This window comes from Lontra canadensis, unplaced genomic scaffold, assembly GCF_010015895.1.
Source record: "Lontra canadensis isolate GAN:19392208 unplaced genomic scaffold, GSC_riverotter_1.0 scaffold147, whole genome shotgun sequence".
NCBI classification, from domain to species: Eukaryota; Metazoa; Chordata; class Mammalia; order Carnivora; family Mustelidae; genus Lontra; species Lontra canadensis.
The window spans coordinates 790,669-813,587 of record NW_022631141.1 but is presented as its reverse complement, the minus strand read 5'-3'; the positions used below and the strand labels follow the sequence as shown (position 1 = coordinate 813,587).

The 22,919-nt window shown below is 51.0% G+C and overlaps 1 protein-coding gene across 1 annotated transcript in view; it reads left to right on the top strand.

Annotated features, from left to right (window-relative positions):
• The window catches only part of MMP20 (matrix metallopeptidase 20), a 47,518-nt gene that overhangs the window by 2,149 nt on the left and 22,450 nt on the right, over positions 1–22,919 (top strand). The window contains exons 2-6 of the mRNA XM_032844075.1: positions 3,405–3,652; positions 5,423–5,571; positions 7,266–7,391; positions 8,081–8,242; positions 10,673–10,814. Of these exons, the coding sequence (XP_032699966.1) occupies positions 3,405–3,652; positions 5,423–5,571; positions 7,266–7,391; positions 8,081–8,242; positions 10,673–10,814 (827 nt within the window). The remainder of the gene's footprint in view (positions 1–3,404; positions 3,653–5,422; positions 5,572–7,265; positions 7,392–8,080; positions 8,243–10,672; positions 10,815–22,919) is intronic.

The window sequence follows — 22,919 nt, the reverse complement described above, 5'->3', positions numbered from 1 at the left end:
ATTGGTTTCCATGAATTGTTTAAATTCTTCTTTGATTTCCTGGTTGATCCAAACTTTCTTTAGCAGGATGCTTTTTAACTTCTAAGCGTCTGAGTTCCTTCCAAATTTGGTCTTTCGATCGAGTTCTAGTTTCAAGGCATTGTGGTCTGATACCGTGCAGGGAATAATCCGTCTTTTAATATTGGCTGAGACCTGATTTGGTATTTGTGACCCAGTATGTGGTCTATTTTGGGAAAAGTTCCATGTGCACTAGAGGAGAATGAGTATTCTGTTGTTTTAGGGTGGAATGTTCTGTGAGTATCTACAAAGTCCAACTGGTCCAATGTGTCGTTCAGAACTCTTGTTTTTGTGTTGTTGATCTTCTATTTAGTTGATCTGTCCAGTGCTGAGAGAGGAGCGTTAAAATCTCCTAATGTTAATGTATTCTTGTCTGATTCTTTATTTCGGTTAGCAGCTGGCTTATGTAGGTGGCTGCTCCCGTGTTGGGGCATAGATATTTACAATTGTTAGGTCTTCTTGGTGGACAGACCTTTTAAGAATAAAACAGTGTCCCTCTGGATCTGTTATTGAAGTCCTCGTTTTAAATTCTACTTTGCCCAACATGAGAATTGTTATCCAGCTTTCTTTTGAGGCACATTAGCATGAAAACTGGTTCTCCAGCCCTTCACTGTCAGTCTGGAGGTGTCTTTAGGTTCACCAAAGGCAAGTGAAACAAAAGCAAAAATGAACTTTTGGGACTTCATCAAGATCAAAATCTTCTGCACAGCAACGGAAACAGTCAACAAAACAAAGAGGCAATCCGTGGAATAAGAGAAGATATTCGCAAGTGACACTACAGACAAAGGGCTGATATCCAAGATCCATAAAGAACTCCTCAAACTCAAGACACACAAAACAGATAATCATGTCAAAAAATGGGCAGAAGGCATGAACAGACACTTCTCTAAAAAAGACATACAAATGGCTATCAGACACACGAAAAAATGTTCAAAATCACTAGCCATCAGGGAGATTCAAATCAAAACCATAATGTAATACCACTTCAGACCAGTCAGAATGGCTAAAATTAACAAGACAAGAAACAACCAGTATTCGTGAGGATGCAGAGAAAGGGGAACCTCCTACACTGTTGGTGGGAATGCAAGCTGGTGCGGCCACTGTGGGAAACAGTGTGGAGATTCCTTAGGACATTAAGCTAGAGCTTCCCTATGACCCTGCAATTGCACTACTGGGTATTGACCCCAAAGATAGTGATGTAGTGAAAAGAAGGGCCACCTGCACCCCAGTGTTCATAGCAGCAATGGCTGCAATTGCCAAACTGTGGAAAGAGCCTAAATGTCCTTCAACAGACGAATGGATAAAGAAGATGTGGTTCATATGTACAATGGAGTATGATGCCTCCATCAGAAAGGATGATTACCCACCGTTTGCATCAAGATGAATGGAACTGGAGGGGATGATGCTGAATGAAATAAGCCAAGCAAAGAAAGATAATTATCATATGGTTCCACTCATATGTGGATCATAAGCGATTGCAAGGAGGACCATAGGGGAAGGAAAGGAAATTCAAAGGGGGAGAAATCAGGGAGGGAGAGGAGCCATGAGAAACTATAAACCCCGAGAAACAATGTGGGGGTTTCAGAGGGGAGACGGGAGGGTGGAGAGGGTAACGTGGTGATGGGTATTGAGGAGGGAACGTGCTGTGATGAGCACTGGGTGTCATACGTAAGTACCAAATCACTGAACGCTGCATCAAGGAGTAATTAGGAACTATACAGTGGCTAACTGAACATAGTAAAAATAAATAAATAAAATAAAATAAATGAAAAATAAAATCTTAAAAAATAAAAAAAAGATTCTTGCAAGGAACCACAACCAGGGAAGTGAGGTTCCCCGGCCAGCAGGGTGGAGGGTGAGGATAAGCTGACATCCCCCCACCAGGAGCACCTTGTCCAAACAAGCCAGCGTACCTCAATCCTTTCATTGTTTCCTGAACAACTACAGTCCATGTTCACAGCAGAAAACTTTGGGATCTAGGAAAGGACGAAAAGTAAGCCGTCACCCATAGTATGACAGCCCAGAGGTAAACAGGTCTGGTACGGACCTATTTCTTTTTCTTTCCATTACTGATGTTACTCGTGTTCATACAAATTCCATGCATATGTTTATTATCAGTAGATCAATTGACATCAATTTCAATGTTAATTTGCATATTAACCTTATATTAGCATACATGTATAACAAACAGGAGTTTAATATGTACACATTATAGTGTCTCATTTATTTTTGGAATTATGCTTATAATCTGTATAAAGACTTTACCTCTATATTGTCATTCTACTGAGTGTGTTTTTCCATGCCATTAAATATTCTTCAAAAATGGGATCTTAGAGGCCTAGTGTTGCTTCATATGAATATGTAATAATATACCCAACAAATCTGCTACGGTTAGATAGGGAGCTGTTAGTGCTTTATGATTTATGTATGTAAATATGCACATAGAGCAGAAATCCTACACATAATTTATATAGAAAATAGCTAAATATACAGTTCCTGTGATAGATGAACATTTACGCGCACTAAGTAAATGCCTCATGTATAATATATAAATATAAAATTTTACGTAAAATAAAACATACATACAATTCTTCAGCTGTTCCGTGTTTCCCTGAAATACGGCGGACGGTAGAAGTCCCCTGGCCAGCAGCAGGCACTGGCTCTCACCCCACCCAGGAAGTCCTAGAAAAGTGTCTTGAATGATAAATTTAGAGGTTTGAAGCCTTAATGTGCATGTGAAAAGCTTATAATCTATGGGTAATTTTATTTGCCTCGGGGGGACAAAGGGCCAGTCGCGGAATCTGCCCTGGAAGACAGTCCGCTCACTGAGCCATGGAAAGCCAGCAGGGAGCAGAACGGGCCGTCTGCCTTTGGATAAGATGAGAGGCAGCAACAGTAGGGCTCTGAGCATTAAATCCTATCCATCCTGCATAATGTACAGGGAAAACATGATACCGGTGACTGTCTTCTTGGGAAATACACTAGTCTTGGTTTTGCAAATTGGGTCAAGATTTCAATGACAAACGCTCTGTGGGGAAAGTGTTCACATTAATTTCCTTCCGTTATTTTTTCCTCTTAGAATAACCAGTCCTTTTAGGAAAGCTATAAAATGCAAGTGAGTTAAAAAAAAAAAAAAAAGAAACCATAGAATCCCCACCACCCAGACGTGACCATTGTCAATAACGCTGAATGTCTCTGTAGAAGCTTTCTTGAGCCAAGTATATCTAATTTTTTTCAAGGATGGGGATATGCGGTCCCGGCTCTTTTTAGCTTGTCGGGATATTGTTCCTTTTTCTAACCTGAGCGCGGGTCTCTCGAAGTTGTGTCAGCCTGCCTCTCCATTCCAGGACTATCTTGACAAGTATTACACCAGGAAGGCAGGGCCCCAGGTCGGCGAGATGGGGGCAGCAGGAGGCAGAGCCCTGGTCAAGAAGATCAAGGAGCTGCAAGCCTTCTTCGGCCTCCGTGTCACCGGGAAGCTGGACCGGCCCACGATGGACGTCATCAAGAGGCCTCGCTGCGGAGTTCCCGACGTGGCAAACTATCGCCTCTTCCCAGGTGAACCCAAATGGAAAAAAAATTCTTTGACATACAGGTAATGAGATGCAGTCTTTCCAAAGTCAGAGAGAAACACCCTCTCTCCTTTTCTTTTCCTTTAGAAATATCCTCCTTCGATCCGTATAAAAATCCTGACTCATCACCACCGTAAGGAAGACTTTTTAGGGCTAAGCTTTAGACGGGGACATTGGAGGACTCGTTACAAAATATCTCAGGGTTTTTCCAATGGCTGGCCATTTCAGGCACAACAAGTAATTTTATCAATTAGAGACAACACATTTGTCTTTAAAGAAAAATAACCTAGTTTAGATTACTAACCTGACAGTACCGACCAGTTTTCTTAAAACAAGTTTCTCAATCAGAAGGAAACAAGAAAACTCACCTATTAAAAAGCAGTTGTAATAAAAATTCCAAAAATAATTTTTTGACGATTTATTAAATGCCTACTCTAGACATTCGAGTTTGGAGATACAAAGGTGAGTCAATCCCATTCCCTGACCCTCACGGACCTTTTCAGGAGACACACAAGCAAACAGATCCTTGCAGCTCCCATGACAGGTGTGAGCCTGCCGGTCCAAGCAGAGAACTGTTGTCGCACCCAGAGGGGGCGCAGGGACCCACTGCTGAGCCAGCTGGCCTCCTTCCTGGGGGCCCTCGTCCACCTGAGGGTCGGCTTGGAGGCAGGCTGCACACCTGGGCCTTGCACCTGCTGGACAGATGTGGCCTCGCAAATGGGCAGCCTGCACCTGCATTTTTTCCCCGGGCCTGGCTAACAGCGAGGATTCTCCCAGGGCAAGATGAGTCCAGGCATGCCATGGGCTGGCCCAGTGGGCAGGTGCTGCCCAGGGCAGTTGAGAGCCAGGCCCGGCGCGGGGCCAGAGTCTGTTCTTCGGATGAGCACATCTGGCCGAGACCGGGGGCCGGGGTAAGGCGGGGCTGTTCCCGCAGTCCCCACAGGGCGGTGCTGGAGCTCACTCCTCCCGCTCCCAGAAGGCGGCCTCCACCCGTTTGGGGTTTTGCACCCAGTTGTCAACCGCCCCAGACCCCTGCAGGCTGGTGGCTGAACAGAGCCATTATTAAAAATTAAGCTCTACATACCTGCAATTAAATTATATTTATACACCAGTTATTACATATTACATTCTGGATGTTATATGGAATTAAAAATAAACTGCCATCCAACGTTGCTTCCGTCACTGTCCCACACGTACCTGGGATCTGTGTTCATGAGGCCGTTTGCATTTCATGCTATGGTGGGGGACCCTGTGCTGCTGCTCATGTCTTCCCAGCTGTCCCCACGGGGGAGTGGTGGGTGGCTTGAAATTTTCCCCCGTGAGAGCGCTTACAGTGTGGGAATTACAAAGCCCTCACTTGAGAAGTTTTGGCCGCAGACCCTGTCCTTACAAGGCCCCAGCTCAGCCGGGGCGGGGGGGGATCCCGAGTCCCCGCGGTCGGTCCAGCGAGGGTCCACAGCCCCGGAGCAGAGTGCCGGGGGCTCCTCTCCACCCTGCTTGGGCGGCAACCGGCCTGAGTCCCTAAGGCGGCGGGCTCCAAACAGGGTCATCACTCTGCTGCACCCAGGAAGGTTAAAATCCGGGGTTAGTCCCACAACAAGGAGAATCAAACTGTTTCAGTGGCAGGTGATTCCCAGGAGCAAATACGAAAGCAAAACAACATGACCGTTGGGGAGAAAAATGCCCGCATGGTAGACCCCCGCTCCCCTGCCGCACGTCCCCCCACCTCAGGGCCGGGACGCCTTCAGGCCCGGCGCTCGCTGAGAGGAAACCGTGTCCTTCTGTTTCCACAGAATATCCAAATACACACCTTCCATGCCCTCGGCGGAGGTGGACAAAGCCGTGGAGATGGCCTTGCAGGCCTGGAGCAGCGCCGTGCCGCTGAGTTTCGTCAGGGTGAACGCGGGCGAGGCCGATATCATGATATCGTTTGAAACTGGAGGTACGGGGGCCGTTCTCGGACTTTCGTCCTGACCCACAGGAGACAAGCCCTGACGTGTTTCCTTCTACAGCCTTTAATGCAAGCAGTCCCCAGGATCCTCTTCCACACAGAGTGATGGGTGGAGGCCAAGGTCATGACAAGGTCATGGGTATGTCCGGCCTGGACACAGGACCTGGGGAGTTCTCAGCATGTCCCACTGTGCTGGATGGGGCAGGAGAGGGGCTCTGCTCTCACTGTGCTGTCCCTTCAGAGACAAAGTCGTCCCATTTAGCTTCCTTGTTGGCTAGGAGGCCAGCGGACCTCATCCCCATGGCTCTGCTCCCTGCCACACACCCCCTTCCGTATCCACCAGGAGTCCCCACCAGAGGAAGTCCACGCCACAGTGGCCCTGGCCACGTTCGCCCCGTGGCAGGGGTCAAGAGATCAGCGTTGCTGTCTTGTCCACACCCTCCGGAGTCCCCAGGCCTCCCCCACCTCCGCCACCTCTGCACCCCATCCTCGCCCTGGTAAGGCGTGGAGGCCTAACTGGGCACAGGGTGTGGGGGCGGGCTCTGAGCCTCTTTCAGAGCAGCCTGTCCAGGGAGCTCAGCTCAGCTCTTCTCAGCTTCCAAGTAGCCAAGGTGAGCGAGCACTCCCGCCTCCTCCCTCCACAGACACCGTGGCCAAGGGCCCCTGTTCCTTCAGGTCTCGACCTTCAGGGAGTCTCAGGTCCTAGGACGTACGTGTTGGGGGTGGGGAGGCAAGGGAGGGAAGGTGATGCTGGTCCTGGGTGTGAACGCTTCAGGGTGGCCCTGCGTGTGCCCTGGCCTGTGTCGGGTTCTCTTCCCCCCAAGGCTTCTACAACATGCCTCATTATGTTCTCTCTCCTCCTCTATCAAATTTCTAATAAGCCGTTAGCTAAATATAAGTGAAAACAGAAACATGGAAATCTCTACAGGTTAGGATTTTAGGGACACCTTTACTGCTTGCATGAGCTGATACAGGAAAGCATATCGAAATGCCCAAGGAAACTTCTCCTGGAAACCTCCCTGCATCGTCTTGCCCAGTAGAAACAGAGGGAACACGCTTGCCCCATTCACTGCTTGTCACTGTCTTAGCTGCACCAGACTCACACACTCAGCCCGCCCACACGTGCACATCCCAGCCTGTCGGGCTGCTTCCCACTCCTTCTGTAAGACGTCTGTAGGACATAGACATTGCAATGAAAACAGTCACGAAAGAGCATTTTTTCTATTTTTAATGCTAATGATCTTTGAAAGGCCCAATATCCCTCCTAATTTTTCTTTTTTTTTTTTAAAGGATTTTTATTTTTATTTATTTGACGGAGATCACAAGCAGGCAGAGAGGCAGAGAGAGAGAGACGGGGAAGCAGGCTCCCTGCTGAGCAGAGAGCCCGATGCGGGGCTCGATCCCATGACCCTGGGATCAGGACCTGAGCTGAAGGCACAGTCTTAACCCTCTGAGCCACCCAGGCGCCCCTCCTCCTAATTTTTCAGTGGACGATTACTGGTTGACATGTGAGCTTCTTATAAAAAATGAGTATTGGAAAGTAAATCTTGAATGAGAAGTGTCAACGCTGTTAAAAAAAAAAAAAAAAGAAAGAAAAGAAAAAAGGTGTCCCTTCCCTGTAATGTGAAGCCCCCAAAATTGCCAGGAGGACTGACTGCTGTTGGTGTCTCTCCCCACCCGTTTAGATCACGGGGATTCCTATCCGTTCGATGGCCCTCGGGGGACTCTCGCCCACGCGTTCGCACCTGGGGAAGGCCTGGGAGGCGATACCCATTTCGACAATGCTGAGAAGTGGACTATGGGAATGAATGGTATATATGCACAATTCACCATAACCTGGAAAATACTGTACCTTCTTCTGGGCCTCCACCATGAAACCCTGAGGTTCAACGTCCCAAGCCACTCTTTAACTAGGGAGGCTGGCTAGGAAAACAAGTAAGCCAAAAATCCAAAAGGGAACTCCATAAGGGAAAAGACCCCCCTCCCATGTGCCATACACTTGTCTGAGCTCTGGTTCCTGCCTGTGATCTCGAGGAGGACCGAGCCCTCCCCGGCACGGCTCTCTTTTTCTTTCTGTAGCATTTACTGTCTCACGTGTACTTGGAAGTGGGCTCTGTTCCTAGATGACTGGGGGGAATCTGTGCTCTACAGAGCAGTGTGACAGGAATGGGTTTTAAACTCCCAGGATCTCATGCCCGTCTGATCCATGTCTCACAGCCCCTGGTGGCTGTAATGAGGCCCTTTTGGATCCCGGGCTGCTGACAAGGAACGAAATGGATTGGTTGACATTTCCAGCCTTCCCCACTCCGAAGCCCCTTCTAGACGAGGGGGGGAGCACCAGGGAATCCTCAGCACCAGAATAACCCACCAGCCTCTGAAGAATCTGGTTAGGAAAAGAAAACAAGTTCACTGTGATTGGGGCATCCGTTCTGTGAAGACGGAAGACACTGAAAACAAAACCCTGAGTGGAGGTTGTCTTTCTCTGTCTCCTCTCCTGTAGGTTTCAACTTATTCACCGTGGCTGCCCACGAATTCGGCCACGCCCTGGGCCTGGCCCACTCCACAGACCCGTCAGCACTAATGTACCCGACATATAAGTACCAGCATCCCTACGGATTCCACCTGCCCAAGGACGACGTGAAAGGGATCCAGGCCTTGTACGGTACGCGCACGCCCTCCCTCGGCTGCTCACCGTGAGAGCCACAGGCATTCAGTCTCCCACTTAGAGAAAGTATCCGTTCCCGGGAGTCACCTGCACAGGTAGAGGTCAAGCTCGGGACCGTAGCCGCACCTGTGCCCTTTTAGGAAGAGCTCATTTCCAGACGGGATACAGCACGTTGGTTCCTCAAGCGCCATAGACAATGCCGTCATCTGTCCGGATTTGGGGGCTTTTGGTTTGGTTTGTTGAGTGCGGGTCCAAGTTTAGGTAGTGGGAGAAGATGGGTGTGTTTCGTAGTTCCTACATATGGTTCTTACCCGTCTGCAGATCATTGACCTTATCTTCCTGAAAACGGCAAGGGCTATGCTAAGACCCAGACCGCCGACCGCATAGGCAGCCTGCGCCTTGCCACAGCGCCATGGGATTCACCGTCTCACCCCGTGTTTCCCTCCAGGACAGCTGGGAGAGTTGAGGCTCAAACACAGAAGCGTCCCAGATAGTCCAGATGCTCTCAGGAGTTAGCATTCTTCCCTAGGTGATAAGAGGTATTGGGAGCTCTAGACCCTGCCTTCCTCACCACAGACAGACCCATGAAGTCCTGAGAGGGAATCCTGGAGCGCTCTTAGACCTTGGCCCTTTTGCTTTCACGGATCAAAGGCAGACGGCTCTAGGAAGCAGACCTTCCCCTTAGTCTCAGAGGCTAGTTCCTCTGCCTTTGCCTGTCGGAGGCTCTCGGCATCCTCTCAGCCCAGGAAGGGATCCGGAGAACTGGGCTGGCCCATCTTCCTGAGCTTGGCCAGCCTGCCTGGGGACGGGCACACACCTCTGCAGACAGCCGCTGAGCCATGGGAGATGCGTGTCATCCAGGGAAGTGTTCAGCCAGCTCTACCCACCTCAGAGACAGGGTCCATGGCAGCTCTGTCCCTCCTCTGAGTGACAGAGACAAAGGCTGTGAATGCCTCCATTGTGCAAACTTGGCTCCAGAGAACAGAGTGGCAGGGTTCCAAGGTGAAGCAATCCCCGCGGGCCACTGAGAGGGACCGAGCCCCAGTGCCTGCGTGCCCCTTCCAGATCCTTCCACACGGAAGGTCACCACTGTGCTGAAGGCCATGGTCACGGAGTCAGGGGACAGAAGCATTTGTTTTGACATGCCATTTCTGTACAGGTGACCAGAATGCATGAGCATGGTGTGATGTGGCCGGGGAGCAGACATGTCCCCCACCCAGGGCCACCCTGCCACCTCTGGCCCTTTAGCAGGTGGCTTGGCTCATAGGGAGTGTTCAAAGACTGGCAGCACACTCCTGACCTGGCCGCCTTCCCGTTTCTGATCCTTTCCCAAAGCCTCACCCCATTGCTGACCCTGTGCCACCCCAGGGCTTACCCATCTCTCTCTCACGGGTCCTTCCCTGTGCCTCAGTCCCTCTGGGCACCATGGGGACTTGCTCAAGGGCAGGGAGCCACCAGCGCCAACAGCTTAGCCAGCCCCAGCTCCCCTCCTGCAGAAGACATATTGTCTCCAGGAGCACAGAGTGGGACAAAGCCCCCAACAGCTCTCCCTAAGGCACAGGCCCCCGCTTTATGGAAGGATCTAGCAGAAGGTGCCCTGAACCAGCACGCCACTCTGGGGACCTTCTTGCCATAAGGACGACTCAGCCTTTCCTGGGTGCCTGATAAAAGGCTTATCGTGCAGGGTACCCAGAAGTAGAGGAAAATTATAGGAAAACACACGGGGAAGTTATCTTATTGAGAACAAAGAATTTAACTACCAAGAAATAATAATTTTTAAAAAATAGAAGTGGCAACTTTTAAAGAATAAAAAAGTTAAGGGACGCCTGGGTGGCTCAGAGGGTTAAGCCTCTGCCTTCGGCTCAGGTCATGATCCCAGGGTCCAGGGATCGAGTCCCCCATCGGGGGGGGGGGTCCCTGCTCAGCGGGGAGCCTGCTTCTCCCTCTGTTGCTTCCCTTGCTTGTGCTCTCTCTCTCTCTGTCAAATAGATAAATAAAATCTTTAAAAAAAAAAGAATAAAAAAAAGTGGCAACTATTAAAAACCATCTCTGGTTTGGAGCATCCACAGCTGTCAGAGAAGTTAAGTGTGACGGAATAAAGGACACGATTGCTCTGACAGTCAGTATGGGCCACTTGCTCTCCCGAGGGCTTCACAGACAGGAGTTCTCACAAAGCCCACCGAGGCAGCTCCTGTCCTCCCCCCTCCCATTTACTGAGGAAGAGACGGAGGCTCGGTGAGGCTCCCGGATGTGCCCATTTATCAGACAACCCTACAACTAGTGCAGCTGGGATTCAAATGCAGGTCCACCTGCCATAGACAGCCACGAGCCTTATCACCTGCCACACAGCCCAAGGGGGGTCTCTGGAGCAGAAGGGGATGTGCTAGATTCCTGGTACCATTTTGACCAAGTCACTTTGAATCCTAGGACCCCGGAAGACATTCCTGGGAAAGCCCACCGTGCCCCACGCACCCCCTCAAAGTCCATCCATCCCTGACCTCTGCGACTCCAGCTCCTCCTTCGATGCCGTGACGATGCTGGGAAAGGAGCTCCTGCTCTTCCGGGACCGGTAAGCCTCAGACACGGCACCACGTCTCTCCCACCTGGATGCACACAGCCTGCTAGGGGTCCTGCTGCCAACACGTTTGAGGACCGGGCAGAGATGCCGTCCTGTGTAGCACCAGGATGGGAGGCGCGGGTCTCCAGGGAGACACAGAACCGCCCAAACCACCATTTGTGGGGCAGCTACCACGCTCTTGATACTGGACAGAGTGTTTTCCATATATGTGAGGTACTTCTTCTAACCCTTTTCACCATGAAGGAGAATTTACAGATGCAGAAAGAAGCTCAGAGAGAATAAGGTACTCTCCTGAGGTAGCCGTTCCCTTGAGTGGCTGAGTTACAACATCAGCCCAGATTTATCTGATGCCTATTTTGTCCATCACTGTATCCCTAGTGAGAGCACACAGTATATGGTCAGTAAATACTCGTCAACAGGTTAGATAGATAGGTAGATGGACAGATATGTGGGTGGATGGATGGGTGGGCAGAGGGATGGATGGATGGATGGTCAGACAGGGGGATGGATGGCTGGCTCGCTGGGCGGATGGATGGATGGACAGATGGATGGATGGAGAGATGGTCAGAAGGATGGATGGATGGGTGGCTGTGTGGGTGGATAGTTGATCAGAGGGATGGATGGATGGATGGATGGATGGATGGATGGATGATCAGAGAGATGGATGGACGGATAGGGAATTCCAAAGTCATTGCTCTGCTGAAACCCCTCTTTCTCAAGGCCCCTTGACTTTTCAGCTGTCAGCAGGCTGTCAGCCGGCCCGGGCAGGGGAGGAATACCAACGGGTTTTGGTTCTTCTGTAGCTACAGCACCTGAAGAACATCCTGAGGTTTGAGGATCTAGTTCTGTTGTTTAAGAAATGTTTCTTTTGAACTGATTAATAGAAGTTTTCATAGTTCTAGGAGTTGTAAAGGCCGGTGAGGTGGAATTGATACTTAAATTTAATGGCATAGGAGGAACGCCTGGGTGGCACAGGGGGTCAAGTGTCTGACTCTTGGTTTCAGCTCAGGTCATGATCTCAGGGTCCTGGGAAACCCCACGGAAGGCTCCGTATTCAGCAGGAAGTCTGCTTGAGATCCTCTCTCTCCCTCTCCCTCTGCCCCTTCCCCCACTCATGCTCTCTTTCTAGAAAAATTAAAAATTAAATTTAAAAAATTAAAAAATATATTGAATGGCAGAGGAGATTGACTAACTCGTGATGCCAGAGAAGCTGGGATCTTTAGGGACGGTGCTGGAAGAACGGCTGTGTTTATAGCTGTGTGAGCTGATCAGCAGGAGAACTGGTTGATCTTTCTTTTTTTATAGTTATTTTTATTCTTTTTTTTATTAGATTTTATTTATTTATTTGACAGAGGGAGAGAGATCACAAGTAGGCAGAGAGGCAGGCAGAGAGAGAGGGGGAAGCAGGCTCCCTGCTGAGCAGAGAGCCCGATGCGGGGCTGGATCCCAGGACCCTGAGATCATGACCTGAGCCAAAGGCAGAGACTTAACCCACTGAGCCACTCAGGCACCCCCTGGTTGATCTTTATTAGTATGTTTATGGTCATGGTCATCATTCAGGGAAATCAAATAGAAGTAAATTTAAGATTAGTGTAATAAGGAAAGAGGAAATAAAATTTTATTAAGCCTCTCAGGTTTGAAATTAATGGGGAAGTTGTTTTTTTTTTAAGATTTTATTTATTTATTTGACAGACAGAGAGAGATCACAGTAGGCAGAGAGGCAGGCAGAGAGAGAGAGGAGGAAGCAGGCTCCCCGCTGAGCAGAGAGCCCAATGTGGGGCTCGATCCCAGGACCCCGGGACCATGACCTGAGCCGAAGGCAGAGGCCCAACCCAATGAGCCACCCAGGCGCCCCAATGGGGAAGTTTTCATGAGAGGACAGGAAATGGTGTTTGGTGACAACGTTTTCTCATTGGGGTACATCAACTAACAACGATGTTAGTTTTTTGTGGTATGAACAACTGAGGAATGGTGAGAGGCCCTCAGTAGTCATTGGGGAAAACCCAAGGAGTGTGGAAAATTCATAAAGGGGTGAAGGAGCATGAAAGTCTGTGTTTTGGGCACTGAGGTCACGTTCAAGTGCTGGAATGAAAGTGGAACGTGAGGGCAGACCGCTCGCTTCAGGTCTCACGCATCCTTGCGTGAGGATCGGTGGTTGGGGTCATATTGTGGGAATAAAAATCCAGCAAAAATTCTTCCGGTTACAAGACACTTCCTAGAGCGGATCGGGGGGCGGTATTTGCACTGTTAGAATTCGTGTCAACTAGCAAGGTTGTCCTAGCGGTGGGAAGAGAGTAATTGTGGGACCGCAGACGGCCGCTGGGAAGCAGACTTCTCAGGGCTGGGTGCCCACCCACACAGGACAGCTCTGCTCACCAGCCCTGAGGTCGGGTTCTCCCAACACCAAGCAATTCTCAGACTCCAGCTGGGGGTCCTACGACTCTGCTCACTGCTGACGGCATCCACCTGGAGATAACCATCAGCCGACCCCGTGGGTTCAGGGCTCCATCCTACAGGACCGCCCTCCGCTTCAGAAGCCAGTTCTAACCAACCAGCTGTAAATCACGTTCCCATGAACTCCTCCTTAGGTTTGACTGCTTTACGAGCGCAGCAGACCAACTCAGGAAACCAGTTTACTCATGAGATTAAAGTGCATGAGAAAAGGATGTAATTCAGGAACGGCCGGCCAGAGGCAGAGAAACGCCCAGAACAGTGTCTGGAGAAATGACTCGAAGCTTCCATGCCCTCCCCAGGTGCAAACCCCCCCCACATCTGCCCATCCGCTTGTGTTCAGCAACCCAGAAAATACCCAGAAGCCCCTTCTTTGGGGTTTTTATGGAGGCTTCGTCACAGAGGCATGACTGATTAAATCACTGGCCTTTGGCAACTGATCCAACCTCCATCCCCTCTTCCCTCCCTGAAGGGGGAGAGGTGGGTGTTGGGACCAACTCTCTAACTACCTGGTTGTGTCCTGGGGTAACCAGCACCCCCCTACCAGGTACTTTCCAAAAGTGACCTTGTTAACATAACAAAGAATACCTTGATTCTCTCATCACCGGAAATTCCCAAGCTTTTAGCGGGCTCTGTGCCAGAAACCAGGAGGAAGACCAAATATGTATTTCCTGTTACAAACCCCAATATCACAGATATGTTGACAGTTTTGATAATGAAGCCTGTGAAGTAGAAGTCCGTAAGAAAAGGCTTACCTGTGAAGCTGGTCTTCCAGTAATGAGGTTGTAAGAAAGGGTCAAGCTTTAAGCTTCCTCGTTTTCGGATGTCTTGTTCATTGTTTAAATGATCAACAACAGACCCACGGCATATGAATAACACGGATTTAAAACATGCCCGTGAGCGGAAGTGAGGGATGCGGGGTGCGGTGGTTAGTATCATCAGTAACCGTTGTTAGGACCAACTAGCTTGCGGGAAAGAAGGCGACAATCTTTCCAAAGTCATTTTGGATGAGAGTGCAGATTGCCGTAACCAGCCTGGTCCAGCAGCTAGACTGAGTGTTGATGCTGGACGAGTATTTTTTCCTGTCGCTGGGTAGAAGGGACTTAATAGAAAGACACCTGCTACAACTATTGTATTTGAATGAAGGAAAGCAGAGACTTACCTTGGGTCTTCGGTGACAAAGGGAGGTCACAGGTGAAAGCCAAGTTGGACAGGTTTCCCAGCTGCACTGAGACAAATACACTTAGTGGAATGAGGTCACGGTCAAGGTCACATGTGCAGATATGTTGGAGACCTTGTGCATTTGCATTAGATCACCCCTTCTCTCCGGGCCCCTGGCTCTCAGGGAGCAGGGGGCTATGCCCATGGCTGACTGCTGGGATCACTTCTTTTCTTGGAGGAAAAGCGCACCAGCACTCATCCCCGTTCCTCCCTCGACCGGGGGCAGAATTCGTTCGCACCAGAACAGACAGATGTAGGTCAGGAACAGCATGTCTGAATACTTTTTACTCCTTTTTCTTCATTGGAAGAGTGGTCATGGGGCCCATATGGAGGGCCCAGCCCCACTGTAGGGCTGGAGATACAAAGGAGAAACACTCACCTCGCCTTTGCACACCTCAGTTACCTAAGGGAGTAAGATGTTCAAACACACGGCCATCATCCTGTGTGCTCACACAACCTCTCTGTGCACGAGGGAAGAGAGAGCAAGCTCTCGGGGCTCTCTTCTTAGAAGGATGCTAATCACATGAGACCAGAGACCCACGGCCAGGGTCTCTTCTAACCCTGGTTACACCCCACTGGTCCCACCTGAATGTCACCCTCCCATCCCTCCAGGGGGTAGGGCTTCAGCATACGAATTGGGTGAGGACACAGGCATTCAGCCCATAACAGAGTCATCACATTTTTCAACACGTATTTCCTTCCAGATTTTTCTCCTGTGTAGACAGACATAGTCTAAGTCCAGGACAGGACGAGGGATGTCCACAAAAATGGGATTTTACGAGATGCGCTGATTTATAAACTCTCTTTGCTCAGCAATAGCTCATTTTTCCATGCCAGTGAGTTTTATTTGTCATTCATTATACAAATGCATATATTACGCCATGAGTAGATAGATCATCACATATTCAACCAATCCCATAGTTTTGAGCATCTGCTTGAACTTGAACTCAATCTTAACAGTGGTCTGGCGTCTGCTTTTCCGAAACAGACTAGAGCAGAGCCCAGAACCCAGGTTTCAGCATCAGGCTCAGGAGGTTTAATTTCAGCTGTGCTTCCTACTGAGCAGGGGACCCCAAGCGGATGCAGGGCCGAGCACACAGCGAGGGCTTGGTGAGCAGCAGACGCTGTATTGAGGGCCGAGAACGGGACAATCCCAACAGCAGATCATGGTTTAGAAACAGCTTGAAGTGTTTCTTACCATTGTTTATTTTTAAGGATTTTTATGGAGACTTTCTGATTATTGTCTTCCTTTCTATTATTACCAAAAAGTGAAGCAGAACAGAATTGGTAGGCATTGACCAGCCGCGACAGGCAAGGCGCAGAGCCAGGAGCACGAAGCAAGGGGTGGGGCTGTCACCTGTCCCACGGCCCAGGCCAGCCCGGGGAGCGCTCCTTCCCTGAGGAGACACCAGGTGACACTGCGCAGCACAGAGCTTACTCTTGGTAGAAAAGACCCAGAGGAGACCAAGAAGTCAAAGATGTGACACCCCATGAACAACTATATCTGTTTTTTTTTTAAGATTTTATTTATTTATTTGACAGAGATCACACATAGGCAGAGAGGCAGGCAGAGAGAGGGGGAAGCAGGCTCCCCGCCGAGCAGAGAGCCCAATGTGGGGCTCGATCCCAGGACCCTGAGATCATGACCTGAGCCGAAGGCAGAGGCTTAACCCACTGAGCCACCCAGGTGCCCCTATATCTGTTTTCTTTAAAAAACGAAAAAAATGTTTTAAAAAAAACCAACCCTATTATCCAAGTATGAACAATGGCTAACGTCATGGAAGGTGAAAGCAGGAACGGAGCCACAGGGGACAGGAGACGCAGACAGGAGAGGTCGGGAGGGAGGGACACAGTGACGTGAGTGTGTTCAGGCTGCACCTTCTCGCGTGGCCCAGCCCTGGCGGCGGGCAGGAGGCAGGGAGTCGGGGGAGCCACCCACTCCCCACGGGCCCACGAGCCCCTCTTCCTCTTCTCTGCACTGAGGGGCTCCGATGTCCCCGGGCTTCCCTGGAAGCACTTGGTTATCACACCCTCACGAGGACTCCGTGGGGCAGGATTTCCTGCTCCCTTTGCACAAGGACACGCTCCAGAGCTCTCATCTCCTACGGCGGACACCGAAAATTCCCAAAGTGCTTGCGGAGTCTGGCCGGAGAACAAAGCTTTCTTTCAAGCCATAGCGACAGAGCAACCCGCAGACGGCTGGGGGAGCTTGGGGTCCGGCCCGGAGTTCCCAGCAACAGCCTGTGGAGGAGACATTCCCAGGTGTGGGCGTCATCTCCTCAGGGAGTTTCCACAGCAGGATGGGGTGCGGTGCCACTCCGGGTCCCCGTGAGACCACGGCCGCTGGCCGCTGCCCAGAATGGCACATGGATGCGTTCCAGGCTTGTGTTTGAGGACAAATGGGTGTCGCCACGCTAGGTTGAAAATGGCAGGTATCCACCGATGACAGGGACCTGGATCTGTGGGCTGAAGGCACAGACGTTCATTCTTTCCAGCAGACGGAGGATAGCACGGCCGCCCCACACTCCTCAGACCCTTAGTGAAGATGGGAAGCACATAGCCCCTCTCAGATGCTCGTGGGTTTTACCCAGTTGAATTTTACCCACAAAATCAAGAACATCACTGTCCGCAGTAGACCTCCGAGGTGTAACAGCGTTTCGCACGTGGAATTAGCATACACAGCCCATGGGTCCAGAGCCGATCCCGTCACCCATGCAGAACAGCTCGCCCGCCCTGGGACGCCCAAGACAAGAGGGGCATTTCGACTTGAAAGAACTCAGGCCTCTGGTATGCATTTGAGTTTGTGGGGAAAGCAAGGGACGGCAGGTCCTGTGCTCCAGACCCTCTCCTGCCGGTCAGGTGAACAGCCACAAGGAGAAGGACGTTCTTAGAGCATGGAGGCATCTCGGACCCGTTGGCTAGGCTGGCCCCCTTCTGTTTTCTTCTCAGAGTATCTGTCAGCCGCTCCCAGCCCCGTCTTGAAGCCGCTCCATACCTCCGATCAGCAGGCGGAGGAAAGCATCCGTCAGGCCACTTGGGTAGGAAAGGAGGACGAGGCCGAAGAGGGCCCTGGGGAGTCGCCAGCAGGACTTGGAAGATTTAGTGCCAGAGACAGTGAGAGGAAGAGTCACAGCAGCAGACGAGAAGTCCAGGAGGTTTGCCGGACACAGACGGGAAATCTCAGGCTTAGACGCGCGGCATTCAAGCAGAGGACAATTCTAGCAGGTTCTGTGGAAGCCGCCGATACTCAGGGGGGCGCTCACGGCTGGAGGCTTCGCGGGCGATGGAACCGGGGGGAAAGATCTGGGAATGGGCTCTCATAGTAATAACCGACGTTTCACGATCCCCCACGGCGTGCTGTGTGCTGTGCTCAGCGTTCTCCCGGCGCTCTTCTAATCCAGCGCCACTTAACCAGCTGCGGTTTTAACCCCCTTGACATCAGAGACAGAGTCCCCTAACGGAGCCCCACACAAGTCAAGGAAGAGAGGATTTTCTTCCAAAGTGATCAGTAGTGCAGGGCACCGGGGTGGCTCCGTCGGTGGCCGTGCGTCTCCTCATTTCGGCTCAGGTCGTGATCTCAGGGTCATGGGATCGAGCCCCGCATCGGGCTCCAGGCTCCGTGTGGAGAACCTTGAGGTTCTCCTTCTCCCTCTGCCCCTCCCCCTGCTCATGCTCTCCCTCTCTCTCTCTCAAAGAAATAAATGAATCTTCAAAGTGATCCATAGGGGAGAGGGACGCTGGGACCCTCAGACCGAGGCCTGAAGCAAAGGGACAGCCCGGCCAGGATGATTTACGTGTGTCCTTCCAGAGGAGTTGTGAGGAGGAGGTCCAGGGCCTGGGGAGTGAAACAGCCAGAGAGCAGAAGGAGGGAGTGGGTGGAAATGGTGATGCAGACCACTGACCTGGCAGTCGTGTTAGTAACAGCGAGGTCCGCAAAGACTACAGCTGGCACGGGCAGCCGTGTCTGGGAGGAGTTTCCAAGCCTGGAAACTACCCAGAACTGTTAGGAGACGGGAGTAGGAGCTGGTGGAGAAACAGAAATGCGGGGGGTCTGCGGAAGGAGGGACAGGACATCAGCCCCTCCTCTTCCCGGACAGGACTTTTTGGAACCTGGCGTTCTGCGGAGTCCACGGGTTTGAGCAGAGCCCGCACAACTGAGGGGGGCGTCATGCTCCTTCAGTCTCCAGGGGATGTGTCTCTTCTGGTTGTGAGACTGCGTCGTGAAGTCAGCAAGCGGCACGGTGCTTACTTAGCCTGAGTCCGGGTTATGTATGAGAACTCCGACCAAGAGGCAGGAGGCGTGTCACCATCCCTGATCTGCTGTCACCTCCTCTGGACTCCCTGGCTGGGGCTGGGACCCTTTCCAGACCACGGTTTGCCGGCATGGGCACCCACAGGCTCCTCCCGTGGGATGAACAATGTGGCACACGAGGCTCTGACGACTTTTAAGCGCCGTCTACACATGGGTCTTTGATTCTATAAGCCGTGTTCTTCCGGGGCTCAGAGAGGTGAACGGTACATGCTTGATTTCTCAGCCTCCAAAGCCTTCTGATGTAGCAGACCTGGTGAGTGGAGCCCCAGGATGAGGCCATTTCAGCCAAGGATGTGAGTGTACTTCAGAGTTTCTAGTGATGAGAACTTCATGTCAGCGAAGCAAATTCAGAAAGAAACTTTGTTCCGCTGATAAACTCTAAGATGTAGCCATCACCAATCGATACATCTGTAGAGGGAAAACATGTGTGTTTCTACAGTGTCTACCAGTTACTGTTGGGAGGACTGAGAGCTTACAAGACACCCTCAGGTACATTGTCACAATTCATCCTTTGAAGGATTGGCATCCGTGTTACTAGAATTCTCGCTCTTATGTGATGGAAGGAAACTGAGTCTGAAAAATTGAGTGACTCACACAAGGTCACACACCCAATGATAAAACCAGGTTTCAAGCTCTCAGTGGGAGAGAAGCAGCAATTCCATTGCAAACATCAAGAGCAGAAGGGGATCCCTCCTCCCCCTGCAACGAGTCAAGGAGAGTCAAGGGTTGAAGATGATGAATGAGGAAGGTCCCCCCCACTCAGCTCCTGCTGAATCCCGTGACGGTCCAGCAACAAGGAGGTGACAGGCTCCTTACCCAGGTCGGGGTGAAGCGGGTCGGGCCCCACACAGGATGAACAGAAGTTCGGCAACTGAGGGTCACGTCCCCAGGTGTGCCAGGTGCCCCGTAAGCCAGAGGACAGAAAGACGGATCATCAGGACCCTGCCCCCGGTGAAGGCTACCAGCGAGCCCATCTCCAAGTTGAATTAGCTGCTGTTCTTTGAGAAAAGGGAATGAAAATTGCAGAGCCTGTGAATATCGGTGATCTCATGAGTTCCTCTCACTCCCTGGCACCCATTCACTCAGCCAACAAGTATTTATTGAGCTCTGACTGTGTACCAGGCACCGCGTTGGCTCCTGCAAGCCCGAGATAAACCACACGGCTAAATACACCATCCGCGGGCGTCTACTGTCAATGCGTGCCATTGTTCCGTCCTCCTTATCAAGATCAGGTGACAGGCCGCTGATAAATCCTCCGCCTTCTGTGACCAGTTCGCCCACACCCTGGAGCTGCTCCTTCCCGGCGAAGTCTCCGGCGAGGTCGCCGGCAAGGTCGCAGATCAGTTCTCTTTTCGTTTGTGTTTCAAACCCACGTGCAGACGCATGAAGAGGGTCTTGCTCTCCTCAGGGTTTGAGTCCATCGTAGCCCATTTACGTGTGTCATCTCCGCTCCGAGTCGGTAAACCCTCCGGCTGTGCGCCCCGCATTCCACTACCCACTGTTGGTGTCAGAGGGTTCGGGATCACATTTTCTTCTGGAATTTGTGCAACTTTTCCTAAGTGATGGATAGTAACTTTTCTACCTTACGTGTGTAGCTTGTGCATTGTACCGCTGTCTAACCCCGGGCTCCTTGCCTTTGGATCTGCTGGCACTTTGAGGCCAAGTGGTCCTTGCTGGGCGAGGGGCGCGCTGCGGGCCTTCCCTGGCCGGCCTCCCGCTGGAGCCAACAGCCCCGACCTCCCCCAGCGGTGACACGCATGACTGTCAACAAACACGGCCAGGGTCTCTGGGTGCTCAAAATCACCCTTGGTTGAGTGTGACCAGTCCACTTCCCCTGAAGTCCCCACGATTCCTGCCGTGTCAGTCAGGGCTGATCTGGAAAGGACTTTTACATTCTACCACGTGAGAGAAGTCCCCAAAGCACCCTGTGGGTCTGCGGGTGCTCCACATTCCACGACCTCTCCTCCTGAGTCACTCGGGGCAGCCGAGCCCAAACGTCCCAGGAAAGATAGGGTTTCCGGGTGCCTAGCGCTGCCGCCCATTTTTAAAGGAAAAATGAGAGCAAGTGTTTCCCCGCATTAGGAGCCCAAGGAGGAAGTACCCGGGAGTCCACGCGCTCCTCAGAGACGTGATGTGGAGAGAGCCTCCCCTGCCCGCCACCACCTCCTCGTCCCCACCACGGCAGAACCCCGAAACACACCTCGGTGCCTGGTGAGCATCCAGCATGGATGCGTGACCAGAGTCAGCATTTCAGAACCAAGTACCGAATTCAGTGAAAAGCCCTCATTTTACGGATTTCTCCTCAGTTTCCCAATCACTGCGTCATTATCAAGAATCAGATGACAGGCTATGGACACGATGCATTTATCTGTTGTCGTGACCCAAATCTGTGGGACTCCCCAAACCCATGCTTGCATGGTGGCGGCAGAGAGGAAGGAGAAGGGGAAGGCGGTTGCTCTCAGGAAAGCCTAGATCTGACTGGACGGGCGTCCAGTTACGAACACAGGAAAGCAAAGATCGCAAGGCTGGGAAGGAGCAAGGAGGTCAGACAGGTGGACAGGAATATCCGGCCAGCCCCGAACAACAGGGGACCCCTGGGCCCACGAGTCTGAGCCCCGGTGTGTCACCTGTTAATACCGGTGTTAGAACAGGCTGTGACATGTAGGGCGTGGGGCGAGCCAGCGCACCTGCCACGGGGCCTGCCACCCCGTGTGTCATGGTAGCGGGTGGGTGAGTCCTAGGCAAATCATAATGTTTAGAACGGACGATGTCTAGCTCGAGGGCCCTTTATGGTTTAGGATCACTTTCCTGCGCCTTCTCTCCTTGGATCCTCAGAACGACTTCAGGAGACACGGCAAGTACTGTTTGCATCTATGAGATGACAAGACTGAGCTCGGAGATGCCGGTCAGAGTTAGAACTCAAGACTACATCTCCGGAAGCATGGTGCGCTTGTCCTTCTGCATCCCGATGCCACATGGGAAACGAAGCCATGCCTCTCTCAGTGAAGCTCTTTTAATTCACTGTCAGCTTACACTGCCCCCCCCATGATGCCTTCACCAAAGCCCCGAATGCAGCGGACTTTCCCTCCTGTGGGGTATGCTCTGTGTCCGCCTCCTGAACTTGACTGTGTAGGACGAGTCCTAACCGTCTGATTATGATCCAAACAGCCTGGGCACTCAGCTCCCTGAGGCAGGACCCGGGTCTCCTTCAATGTCCCGTCTTTTATGTCTACCACCATCCCGGCTGACAGGCACACTGTAAATATTTGTTAAATTATCTGAACTGGAAAACTCAGCATTAGATCAGGAGTTCCTACACGAACTACCCAGAAAATTAAATGTCAAAATTTATTACAGTTTCCCTGCCCACAAATAATTGTATGTATAGATTCTGCTTTCTACAGAGTCAAGTAAACTCATATTTTACAAAAATGAGTTTCACCTCCACAATTCGAAATGGACCCCATTTATAGTGAGCGTTTCAGCCCAATACCCTCGTGGTATTGCCACAGATTGATGGGAATAGTTTTGGGTGCATGGATGGATGAGTTGCCAAAACTGGAGTTAACTGGTGGGTACCAGATTTTCTGTTAACTAGCCATTGATTTCAGGAATAGAAGCACTTTCAAGAGGTAAGTATTCAGCAGATAACTTCCAATATAACAGATGATTGTGAGTGTTCTTGCTGGCTTTATTGGGAATAACTCTCACTCCCAACCACAGAGGTGTGGTTTAATTGTAATATTCAAAACATTCACAAGGATTGTATTTTATCGTTATGAGATTTTAGTTTTTAAAAGAGTAGAAAGGAAAAGGACATTTCTATCAAGGGATACCTGGACTGGGAAGGGGCACGGGTGAAATGTGTGAAACACCGGGTTTTCTCCTTGCCGCATCCTTCCATGTCGGGCACGTCCTTAAGTAAATGAAGGAAAGGGGTTCCAAGGAGGCTCAAAGAATGAAAAGGGAAAAGAACTATTTAATAAGGTCAAAAACCTATGCTCTCCTTATGAAAACAAGTTAGGGGCATGAGGCATTGAGGAACGGCCCCTGAACTGTGGTTTGTAGACACGCGGGTCCACGTCCGGTTCAAGATCTAAATCAACCGTTGG